The sequence below is a fragment of the Sorex fumeus genome, unplaced genomic scaffold (genome assembly GCF_029834395.1).
Source record: "Sorex fumeus unplaced genomic scaffold, SorFum_2.1 ptg000058l, whole genome shotgun sequence".
Lineage (NCBI taxonomy): Eukaryota > Metazoa > Chordata > Mammalia > Eulipotyphla > Soricidae > Sorex > Sorex fumeus.
In genome coordinates this window covers 19,313,771-19,326,982 of record NW_026606115.1, presented here as the reverse complement: position 1 = coordinate 19,326,982, position 13,212 = coordinate 19,313,771, and the positions used below count along the sequence as shown (strand labels likewise).

Below are 13,212 nucleotides of genomic sequence, written 5' to 3'. Positions count from 1 at the left end.
ATGTGTATATATATCTGTGAAGTCCAGCTGGTTTATGCTATCATTTCAACATTTCTATTTCCTTATTGTTCTTCTGTTTCCTTGTTGATCTTCTACCCTTAATTGAAACTGGGATATTGAAATCTATAACTACCACTGTTAAATTATCTATTTCTCCCTTCAATTCTGTTTTTGCTTTATTACCTTTGGAGGGTGTTAGGTTCACATATGGATATAATTATTGTATCTTCCTGATGGAATTTATTATAATTAAAAGTCCCTCTCTACATATCTAGTAACATTTTTGTTTAAAGTGTATTTTGTCTGACACTCGTAGAACTACTCCAGCTTTATTATGGTTGCAGTTTCCAATTTTTAAATTTCAACCAACTTACGATAGCACAGCGGGTAAGGTGTTTGCCTTGTACACGGCTGACCCGGGTTCGATTCCTCCACTCCTCTCAGAGAGCCCGGCAAGCTACTGAGAGTTATCTCTCCCTCATGGCAAAGTCTAGCAAGCTACCCATGGCGTGTTCAATATGCCAAACACAGTAACAACAAGTCTCACAATTTGTTGTGAGATATTACTTGTTCCTGCTCGAGCAAATCGATGAACAACAGGAGGACAGTACTACGGTGCAGTGCTACATCTTTAAATATAAAGTGTTTTTTCTTGTTTACCAGCATAACTAAATTTTATAAAATCAATATGATCATCTGTCTTTTGATTAGATTGTTTAGTCACATTTGCTGTTGTTATCAACATTATAGAATTTATTTCTCCTACTTAGATTTCTGTTTCCTGTATGTGTCATTTCTTTTTGGTTATTTTGTTCTATTTTTCCTCTTTTCATGTCAATATTTGTCTAGCTTAATATTTATAACAAAATAATTATAAATTATTTCCTTATATGTCTTATATGTCTTTAAGAAAGCTCAGAGGAGAAACAGAGCAATGATATAATTATATTATTAATAATATTTATGTTCTATCAACCTTTTTCATTTTCTTCATTTCTTTTGTATCTCTTGGCACTTTTCTACTATAACACAGTTTTGCTTCCACCAACTTCTTTTGGTGGTGGTTTTGTCAAATTTTATATGTACATATGAACTCAATGATAAAATTATACACATCTATAAAATTACATATTGATATAAAGTTTTATATAATCTAAATTGATTGAAACAAAAAGAAACATATTATATTTTCCTTTATAATTATAGTTACCATTGCCAGTACTGTTTTCTCATATAAATTCAAATTATTATTTGGTGTTATTTGCTTTCAGCCATTAGGTCTGCATTATTTCTCATAAGTCAGGCACTAATTTCTCTTATATACGATGAATGAAGTGGGTGGGAACAAAGCTGCATTAGGGCAAGAAAGTCTCAAAATGCCATTTTCTTTCAATATTTGTGCTGTTTTGTTGTCAATCTCTAATAACTGAATCAATTTTAAGCTCACTAAGCTTCCTGAATATGTGTTCATATTCAATTTGGAAACTTTAAACCATTATGTCCTTAAATAATTTTCTAGCGATTTTCTTCTCTTCTTGTTCTCTCATTTGAACTATGTTCCTGTACTCAATAATATACCATATTTCTTCTTTCAGTTTTCCAGATATCATAATCTGTGACTGATTTATGTTCTATTTTGATGAAGTTTTCTTCTGCCAAATCTTATTTGCTGTTGAACCGTTTCTTTGAAATTTTCATGACTATTATTGTAAGTTTCTTCTCAAAAATTTCCATTTTTATTTTCTGTTCTTAAAGGGTAGTTTCTGGGGCCACAGAGATAGTGCAGAGGTTAAGGCACTTTCTTTGCATACAGCTGACTCATTCAATTCTCAGCATTACATATGGTCCCCTAAGCACAGCCAAGAGTGACTACTGAACAGAGCCATTTAACACTAAGAAGTTGCGTGTGAACAAAGAAAACTACAAAACTCTACTTAAGGAAATAAAAGAGGACACGAGGAAATGGAAAAATATCTCCTGTTTATGGATCGGGAGAATTAACATTGTCAAAATGGCTACACTTCCCAAAGCACTGTACAAATTCATTGCGATCCCTATTACGATACCTATGACATTCTTCAAAGAAATGGAGAAAACACTCCTGAAATTTATATGGAACAATAAGCCTCCACAAATAGCTAAAGCAATTCTTGGGAAAAAGAAAATGGGAGGAATCAACCTCCCTAACTTCAAACTCTACTAAAAAGCAGTAATAATTAAAACAGCATGGTACAGGAACAAAGGCAGAGCTGCAGACCAATGGAACAGGGTTGAATATACTGATATCTCTCCCCAAGCATATGATCATCTAATCTTTGTTAAGGGAGCAAGAAAAATGAAGTGGAGCAAGGAAAGCCTCTTTAATAAATTGTGTTGGCAAAACTGGATGGCTACATGCAAAAAAAGTGGGTTCAGATGTCTACCTAACACCATGTAAAAAAGTAAGATCAAAATGGATTAAAGACCTCAACATCAGACCGGAATCCATAAGGTACACTGAAGACAAAGTTGGCAAAACCTTCCATGATATTGAAGCTAATGGTATCTTCAAAGATGTCATGCCACTGGCCAATCAAGTGAAAACAGAGATAGACAAATGGGACTATCCTAAACTAAGAAGCTTCTGAACCTCAAAAGAAACAGTGACCAAGATACAAAGACAGTATACAGAATGGGAAAGGATATTTGCCAAATAAACATACAAGAAGGGGTTGATATCAAGGATATCCAAAGTACTGGTTGAACTCCACAAGAAGAAAACATCCAACCCCATCAAAAATGGGGTGACAAAATGAACAGAAACTTTCTCAAAGAAGAAATCCGAATGGCTAAAAGGCTCATGAGAAAATGATCCACATCATTAATCATCAGGGAGATGCAGATCAAAACAACAATGAGATATCATCTCACACCACAGAGACTGGCCCACATCCAAAAGAACAGAAGCAACCTATGTTGGCGTGGATGTGGCGAGAAAGGGACCCTCCTTCACTGCTGGTGGGGATGCTGACTGGTTCAGCCCTTTTGGAAAACAGTATGGACGATTCTCAAAAAATTAGAAATTGAGCTCCCATTTGACCCAGTAATACCACTCCTGGGAATATACCCCAGAGAGGCAAAAAAGTATAGTAGAAGTGACATTTGCACTTGTTTGTTCATTGCAGCACTGTTCACAATAGCCAAGATTTGGAAAAAACCTGAGTGCCCAAGAACAGATGAGTGGTTGAAGAAACTTTGGTACATCTACATAATGGAGTACCATGTAGCTGTTCAGGCTGGAGCGATAGCACAGCGGGTAGGGCGTTTGCCTTGCACATAGCCAACATGGCCGACCCGAGTTCAATTCCTCCGCCCCTCTTGGAGAGCCTGGCAAGGTACTGAGAGTATCTTGCCCGCACGGCAAAGCCTGGCAAGCTACCCGTGATGTATTCGATATGCCAAACACAGTAACAAATCTCACGATGGAGACGTTACTGGGCCCGCTCGAGAAAATCGGTGAACAACGGGATGACTGTGACCGTGATGTAGCTGTTAGAAAGGATTAAGTCATCAAATTTACATACAAGTGGTACTACACGGAAAGTATCATGCTAAGCGAAATGAGTCAGAAAGAGAGAGACAGATATAGAAAGACTGCATTCATTTGGCGAACATAAAGTAACAAAATACGAGACTAACACCAAGATCAGACTGATTCTGTTATAACTAGATGCTGTCACTGTCATTGTCCTCCCGTTGTTCATTGATTTGCTTGAGCGGGTCCAGTAATGTCTCCATTGTGAAACTTGTTGTTACTGTGTTTGGCATATAGAATACATCACGGGGAGCTTGCCAGACTTTGCTGTGCGGACGAGATACTCTTGGTAGCTTGCCGGGCTCTCTGAGAGGGGTGGAGGAATCGAACTCTGGTCGACCATGTTGGCTGCTTGCAAGGCAAACGCCCAGCCTGTTGTGCTATTCCTTCAGCCCAACTAGATGCTATCTTACTTTATTCCTACTATTGTCATTTCTCCTTTAATAACACTTGTTGTCAGCAAATTGTATGTGTAACGGGTTAGGGATAAAATTACATTTTTTTTTGTTTGGGGGCCACATTCAGCTGTACTCAGGGCTTACTCCTCAATGAGAGGGCCTGAGGATATGGTGCTGTTTGGGTCCTAATGTGCCAAGGACTTCCCAAGCCACCATAATGGTCCTTGGGAACACCTCTAGGGCTACATCTGGCAATGCCAGGGGGGATGATGAGGTGCTAGGGACCTAATCAAGGTTAGCTGCATGCAAGCATGTGTTCTAATCCCATACTATCTCTCTTACTGAAACACCTGCTATTCTGATTTGGGATATTTTTGCACGGTGATGTTCAGGGCCTACTCCTGGATCTGTGCTCAAGGATCACTATTGGTGGTACTTGGGGGACTATATGTGGTGCCAGTGTTCTACCTACGGTCAGCTGCATGTGCCTTAACCCCTATACTATTTCTCTGAACTGACAGTGAGCTATTTCAAATAACATAAGGTAACAACTCTTATCCCCTCCTCTTGAAGAGTCAATGCTGTTTATGTTTGCTTGGTTGTTCTTTAGTGACTTGCAGGAGTTAACCTCCATGAAATTTATTTCTTCCACAGTGTTCAGTTTCTAACTGTCCCTGCTCAGGTTATTTTCTCAATGTTGATCTGAGCATCGTAGGTCACTTATCAAAAATTGTGTTTGAGGGCTAGAGTCATAGTATAACTGTTTTGTCTTGCATGCAGTCGTCCACCTAAGATCTCTGGCATCCCATATGGTCCTCTGAACCCTATCAGCAGTGATTCCTGAGTTCATAGCTAGGAGTAATCCCTGTGCATAGCCTAGTGTGGCCCCAAACAAAACAAAACAAAAAGCAACAAAACAAAACTGTGCTTGGGCCCCCTTAAAAAAGTTTGATATTTGCCTTTTACCATGGGATATGTGGTTTGGAGACTGCTGTAACAGTTACAGTTTTTTTTTTGTTTGTGCTCCATATACAATAGGGTAATAGCAGCTTAGATTTCCCATTACAATCACCTCTGACAGACACAGCCTTGAGTAGTAACTCAATCTTCCAGGATACCAGGGCTATGGATGATTTACTTTTAATACTGATTTTTCAGGTGTTGACACTGAATCAAAGAAGCTTGTTGGTTAGCCAGTGACTGCCAGAGACTGTGTGACTGAGACTCCTGTCTTTTACTGATTTATCAGTGTATAAAGCTAGGGGACTACTTTCAAGTTCACCTTACAAAGGGTTTTTTTAAATGTATTTTTTCATTGACCTTCTGTTAACCAGATTTCTGATTTTTCAGCCATTCTGCTTGGGGTAACCTGTGTCATGGAACTATGAATATTTTCTTTTCTTTATTAATATTCCCATTACTTTTCATAATTCCCTTAGGAACAGAACTCTCCACAATCTGATTCATAGAGTCATTTCCTTCAGGTAGAGTTAGTTTTTCATATTCAAGGCCTGTCTCTCTCCCTAACAGAATCTCTATGCCACCATGCAAAGTCTGGGGAGAGGGGTGGTAATTTTCCAAGAGTAAAATATTTTATTTAGAGACTTGTCCCTCCCGGGTGAAAGCACAGTGAGACACTGGATGACATCCCCTCAAGCTGCTTTCTTAAAACACAGCTTTGGAATGGGAATGGGGTTGGCAAAATGCCAGCAATTCTTGCTGTTATTCTTGATATTTAATTGGTCATCCTGAATGAATATATGACTGTTTTCTTTTTTTCTGGCTTTGTGGGTCATACCTGGTGATGTACAAGGGTTACTTCTGGCTCTGCACTCAGGAATTCCTCCTGACGGTGCTCGGGGGACCATATGTGATGCCAGGGATCTAACCTCGGTTGACCATGTGCAAGGCATATACCATACCTGTTATACTATCACTCCAGCCCCGAATATTTGATTTTTTGACTGCCACTAGAACATTTTTTAGGAATACAGAATGAGTTTCTTTTTTTTTTTAAAAAAAGTAGTTTCTGATTTCTTGCAGTTAAATAGTTATTTGTTGGTGAAAGAATCTAACACGCTACTCATTTCTGTATTCTGGAAATTTTTCTAAAGGATGAGATTTTTATTTTATTTTCTTTCATTTTTGATTTTTGGATCACACCTGGCAATGCTTAGGGGTTACTCCTGGCTCTGCACTCAGGAATCACTCCTGGCGGTGCTTAGTTGAGAATCGAACCCGGGTTGGCCACGTGCAAGGCAAATGCCCTATGCTCTGTACTATTGCTCCAGCTCCCAAAAGGATGATATTTTTAAATTCTCAGTTCATCCTTGCATCTGAAACAATATTTTTCATTTGCAGAACTGTTCTATTTCTACTTCGTATTTGTTGTTCCAAGTATTCCTTTAAACATATTAGAATATATTGCCTGCCACCATTACAGTGTAATTTGGAAGGGGTTTTTTGGTTATCATTTAAAAACAGGAACAAATCAGCTTCTGAAACACAATCACAATCTCTCTAAATAGCTAAATAAATTACAGTCACTGATTCTCCCTTTGGTGCATATGCTTATGGCTACTTTAGACCTTAATCCAATATATTTTAATAATCTTATGAGCACCTTCATTTTTCCTTGTTTAGTAGCAGATTCCACTCAAAGAACATGAATTTCCTTATACATTTTACTTGAAATGACCGATACAATCATCATTTACTGACTTACATGACACATGTTTTTATTGACTTCACTTACATGCATATCTTTCTCCTTAGAATACTATCTCAAACTGAAATTTCACACAAAGTACTTCGGATGTACTCTATAGCCAAAATATAACTCTGAATATAGCAGTTCTACATATAAAATTCCCAATAAATATTGATGTAGTATGCCACCCAATGGATATGCTGCCACATTGCACTGATCAAATACACACATGGTTATCTTTTACATCTTCAGGCTAGCACTCACTTTATATAAAACAAAGAAAACCAAAGTGGTTAACAGTAGAGAAAGGATATCCTTCAAAACCAATGATACCTTAATATTCCATAATCATCTTAGAGAATAATATGATTAAAAACACATAGTACTTACTATATACTCCTCTTAACCTACAATGGATATTCCAATTGGTTGAGAACAGAGAAAAATTGGGCTTAAGCCTTCCAAGAACTAAAACTGAACTGTATCATTTGGTTACCTATAGTTCAATCTCAGGAAATGTAGTTTCAATACTAGACTGCTCTAGATGCTTCACATATATTCTTATTCAATCTCCTTAGTGTTCTATTAGTTTTATTAGTATAGCTTCTATTAAAAATTTTATTCATATGCTGGGTGTTATATGGTTCTTCTATCTGCAGCACTTAATTATGTTCTCCCACACACATTATACCGACTGTTAATGACTCTTTTGCTTGTTTCTTGTTTCTTCTGTATCTCATGTAGGTACACATCTCTACTGGTATGCAAGTTCCTTATACAGTGATTATTCCATAATTAAGTGCTGCAGATAGAAGACCCTTATAACACCCAGCACATGAATAAAATTTTTAATAGAAGCTAAACTAATAAAATGATCTTATAAAATATGTCTAAGTTGGAAAAGTCAATGAAACATTCATACCCTACTATATGAGTCACATTATCGATGAATGTAGAACTTTTTCCTATTAGAGAGCAACTATATGCCTGCCCCATGGAGTGGCCTTGCAGGAAGAGAGAAGCATAGTCGAGTGGAGAAAGAAACTCAAGTTAGGAGTTCAAAGTTCCAGTTTCCCAACACTATAGGATTGGGGCAGTCATATCTTTGAATGCTTCAAATATTCCTGATATTGAACACAAAGGAATATATTGACACTATATGTTACAAGGACTAGCATAGTAGTATTGATGAGATGCTAGAAGTTAAACAAGGAAATGTCCCAAAATTTCAAAGCCAAAATTTATTCTAATAATTTATTCCAGAAAACAATGAACTAAATGGCTAGTACCTAACGGCACAAACTTCTAATAGTAATTTTTATAATGACATGGGCAATATTTGATAGGCATAAGGAGCATAGAAAACTGGATATACATAATTCTAATAAAATGCATATCTATATAATGCTGCCTTACATTTGCATATGCTCTTCAAAAAATTTTTTCATGCCCCATATTTCACTTACACAATTTCCAAAGTAATGTGAACACATAAGATACAAAAAAGAGTTCATCTATGATGATATCAGAATTTTTTTCTTAAAAAATTATATATACTTCACAGAGCAGCAGTTTTAATATAACAAAATGTTAAAAAAAAGTGTGGGGGGCACATACAAGATATAATTCTGTTAACACAAAAATGATATTTCTCCTTCTGAGTCCTAAGCACAGACCTTAGGAAAATAAACAAGATAACTACATCAGCTTAGTTTAGAGGAAAACTGACTCAGTCTTACTAAAGAGCAGTCCATGTTTTCTACTCACCTGGAAAACTGAAAAGCACTGGTGTCCAGGGGCTTAAGTTGAAGAGAAGGTGTTCTGTTTTCTTCTCCAGGAGATGGAAGCTGGGTAGGGCTATTAATTCCCTCATATCTAACTGTCTTGTTATTTGATTCATCCATATCTTGAATAGTAGGAATCTTAAATGGAACAGAGGGTGCCTAGAAAAGAAAGAAAGAAATGATAAAAAATCCAATATCAAACTAAATACCAAAGGATGAGTCAATCCTTCGGATGCTAGGAAAAAATACTTGACCAAATAAAAAAACAGTGTTTCCTACACAAAACAAACAGCGCGCAGTAACGTACACTAGGACACACTGAACCCAGGCACGTTCAGTTATAACCTTACCTAAACACCATCAGACCTCCCCAGCTCACTTATTGGCTCCTAGAGTTATCCCACCCACAGCTAACCCAGGCCCCCTAACAACTATCTAGTTCTCTCCTGTGACCCAGTTTAGAGCTGGGCTTTCACTCTTCTGAGAGCTGTAATGAGGGGAAGGTTTAGGGAATAAGCACTGCTGCAAGTGTCTGTGCTGAAGAAATGCATGCGAGAGACTAACATATATTCATAGTGCACACACAGAGACATGCGTCTGGGATCTCGTGGGAGAGCCAGCTTATGAAGATAGAATAAGTGATGAAGGTACAGGTATATTAAAGGGAGGTAAACTGAATGAGGACAAGGCAGACCCAGGAAATCTCCCAATCTCTAGATCAGGCTCTTAGGCCAAGACTTCAGGGTATGATACCCTGTTTATATACCTGGGTCTTGGTAGGATGTCAGAAGAGGAAATGGTATTAAATTGCCTCTATCCTCACCAGTCTGACCTTACCCTGGCTTGAGTGGGTGGAAGGTGAGTCTAACATGCGACTAGCAGCTATCTCTAGGAAAGACGATCAAGAGGAAAGTCATGCAGAAAGTCAAGGTTGGGTGGGGTAGATTCATGGGTGCTATGGTGGCTGTCAGGAAAGGAGTGTCCCTGAAAGGACGGCCAACCTTATTGCACCCTTCAGCGTCCGGAGCTGGGCAACCATGTCCGAGAGACAGTGCTCCTGAAAATTCAAAACAGCAGAGTCTTTATAAAAGCCAGCCAGCCTGAAAGCAGGGATGGGGGAGGAACACAAAGAACCACCCTTTCTTCCCAAAAGGAAGGAGGAAAGCATCACCTCTGAATCCTGGAAGAAAAAAAGACTGAGGAAAACCACACACTCAACAGGAGCAGCCTGTATGAGGATGGAACACAGCCCCGAATATTAAGACACAGAATGTGACATTTACACTGTCCACAATGAGTACTAAGACCATCTCTAAGAAAATAATTTAGCTCTTCTAATTTTGGTGCTCTGAACATTAGCAATAGCAGAACAAAGTGAAATCAAGGGGAAAAAGACCACAAGGGAAATGGCTCAATATTTCTATGTCAGCTTTCAAGATTGCTGCTTCCTTCAACCTGTGTCCTCTGTTGGGGAAAACGTTAAGTGAGAAAAGGAAGAGGGCAGACTATCTCTTACCTGTTGGGTTTCATTTTCCTTTGGCACCTTCTTCTTCTCAACAGTTTGATCTCTAGAAGATAAAAGTGTTTTTAGTTCACTTTTGAAATTTCTCAGTCTGACATGGATCACCACTGTAGATTTAGATTACAAAGTTCTTTCCAAATTACAAATGGTGTGAGATTCATTGAGTAACAAAGAGCGCCTTCCTGAACACTGCTACTCCATAGAGATTTCAAATGCTTCATCAAAATAGAGAGGGACTGTGGAGGGAGGGGAATAAACTAAAGGCACCCAATAGCTGAGATATTCATAAGATGATCAGAAAAAATCAAGAATTAAAGATATGAGGGTCTGGAGTGATAGCACAGCGGGTAGCGCATTTGCCTTGCACGCGGCCAACCCGGGTTCTATTCCCAGCATCCCATATGGTCCCCCGAGCATCTCCAGGAGTAATACCTGAATGCATAAAGCAGGAGTAACCCCTTTGCATCACCGGGTGTCACCCAAAAAGCAAATGATAATAATAATAATCTGGTCCGGTCCTCCCGTTGTTCACTGATTTGCTCGAGCGGGCCCAGTAATGTCTCCATCATGAGACTTCTTGTTACTGTGTTTGGCATATCGAATACATCACGGGTAGCTTGCCAGGCTCTGCTGTGTGGGCAAGATACTCTCGGTAGCTTGCCGGGCTCTCTGAGAGGGGTGGAAGAATCGAACTCGGGTCTGCCATGTTGGCTGTTTGTAAGGCAAACACCCTACCGCTGTGCTATCGCTCGACGGACCAGTCTTCGGTCGAGGGTATACGAGTAGCTGCGCTCCCCTGCTAGAACCTCCAAACAATAATAATAATAAATAAATAAAATACATCCTTTATCATCACAATACCCACCCCATCCTATTATGATGGGCATCTACTTTATGACACGGAACACCATATCAGTATACTCAACTGTTTCTTGGCTTTGCTCAAGTGCAGGTCTTCATCAATGAGTTCTTGCTCCTCTGGAACAGAGCATCTCCTGCAGTATAGAGAGGAGTATACATTTAGGCATTAAAGTTTTGGGACTTTTCCTTGTTTGATTTCTAACATCTCATATTATACTAGTTTTTGTAACATAAAGTTTCAAAATATTTCTTATTATTCAATACCATGGATATTTGAAGCATTCAAAGATATGACCACCCCTAGCACAGCGGGTAGGGCGTCTGCCTTGCACGCAGCCAACATGGCCGACTCGAGTTCGATTCCTCCGCCCCTCTCGGAGAGCCCGGCAAGCTACCAAGAGTATTCGATATGCCAGACACAGTAACAACAAAGTCTCCAATGGAGACGTTACTGGGCCTGCTCGAGCAAATCGATGATCAACGGGAGGACCTTTACTTTACTTTATACTATAGTGTTGGGAAACTGGAACTTTGGACTCCTAACTGGAGTTGCTTTCTCCTCTCTACTATGCTTCTCTTCCTTCAAGGCCACTCTATGGGTGCAGGTACATAGTTTCTCTCTAACAGTGTAGTCTAGAAGCACGAGAATCCCTATAGTAGAAGATAATGCCTGAAGGATAAAAACAGAAGCTATGAGTGGGGAACAGCAAAAGTGATGAGGAACTGACACTATAAAATGAATATTAAAGGGCTGGAGCGATAGCACAGCGGTAGGGCATTCGCCTTACAAGCGGCCAACATGGCCGACCCGAGTTCAATTCCTCCGCCCCTCTCGGAGAGCCCGGCAAGCTACTGAGAGTATTCGATATGCCAGACACAGTAACAACAAAGTCTCCAATGGAGATGTTACTGGGCCCGCTCGAGCAAATCGATGATCAACGGGAGGGCCTTTACTTACTTACTTAAAGAGACTTAAGAAGAGGAAAATAAAGAAATTCTATAAATGGAAAGACATCGCTATATGTAAAACATGAGAATCAGAATTTCAACAGTAAAATCTAAAATGAGTATTAAAAGTTACAATTCATTTGTCAAAAGTATCCTCAAAATAAAAATTAGTAATAATTGGAATCCTATAGGATATTCTACTTCATAAGTGGCAAAATATTCCACAAGTGTGAACTTATAGGTGGTACAGACAAAAATGAGTATTCTAAGCAGTTAGTCCCATATTCTAATCACACACTCCTGCTTACCTACTTAATTTCCATGGAGATGTGCTTACGCACATATGGAGTCTATAGGAGACCGCTTACATATTATAGATTTAGAATTCACTTAATCTAATTTCCTCCATTTAATTTTTTCCTAGAGAGTATACGCTATTTTAGTATCTTTTAATACCACATTTCTTGTAGGAAAAAAATTAAGAAAATCATGGCTGTATTAAACTGATTACTATGAATTCACAGACTACTAAGTAAAATGAAAATTATTTGTTTAAAGAAAATAAGTATTTATGAATATATCAGGCTCTATGTCCAAGAACATACAGCATATCTGGAAAGCAAACATGTAAACAGAAAGCACTGAATATACAATAGCTTCAACAACAGATACAAGTACAGGAAGCATTTGAAGAGAATCATCAACTCAATCTGAAGTCCAAAGCCCTTGGTTTCATGGAGCTTAAATCTCTTGAAGAACCAACCTATATACATAAGAAATATATACCAAAACTATAAAATGAAAAATGAGCAAATGACTGAAGAGTAAAAGCGCTATAAACTACTACCAACATGAAAAATATCACATAGAATATTTTAACTTACTAAATAGGTAAGATTTGCATAGGCAGATAGAATGAGCAGTCATTTTGAGTAAGAGGAATAACATTATCTAATCATGGAGTAGTAGATAAGTAGGACTATATGGGTAACAATAGAGCCACAGGCCTGGTTAAAGTCTAAATTTTGTATTTTTATGAAAAATAAGGAGGATAGGAAAGGTGAAGCCTGTTAGAACAGAGATTGGATTGCTAGGCCAACAGGTACAGACTTGAGATGCATAGTGTTTTAGAATACTGACACACATCAGGAGCTATATGAGGCATAGCATTTGAACCTTAGCCTTACCTGTACTTTGGATGGGAATTGTAGTAACAAAACCATCTTGCAGGTAATGTAGATGGATCAACCTTGCCAGGAAGCTTTCTCCATTTAAGGCACTCATCACACTGTACCCAGGTCTGGTCAGGAATTTTCCTAAATTAAAGTAAACAAAAGTGTGACTGTGTCTATTCTAGCTCTATGCTATCTTACATTAGAAAGGCTTCACTTTGAGGAGCTGAAGAAAGAGTTCAG

General features: G+C 38.5%; 1 protein-coding gene across 2 annotated transcripts in view; it reads right to left on the bottom strand.

The window, feature by feature from the left end:
* Positions 1-13,212, bottom strand: part of MORC4 (MORC family CW-type zinc finger 4) — a 99,396-nt gene that overhangs the window by 4,284 nt on the left and 81,900 nt on the right. For both annotated transcript variants that reach the window (XM_056125799.1, XM_056125801.1), the window contains exons 11-14: positions 12,985-13,113; positions 10,915-10,983; positions 9,983-10,034; positions 8,450-8,625 (exon numbers count right to left, since the gene is read on the bottom strand). In XM_056125799.1, the coding sequence (XP_055981774.1) occupies positions 8,450-8,625; positions 9,983-10,034; positions 10,915-10,983; positions 12,985-13,113 (426 nt within the window). The remainder of the gene's footprint in view (positions 1-8,449; positions 8,626-9,982; positions 10,035-10,914; positions 10,984-12,984; positions 13,114-13,212) is intronic.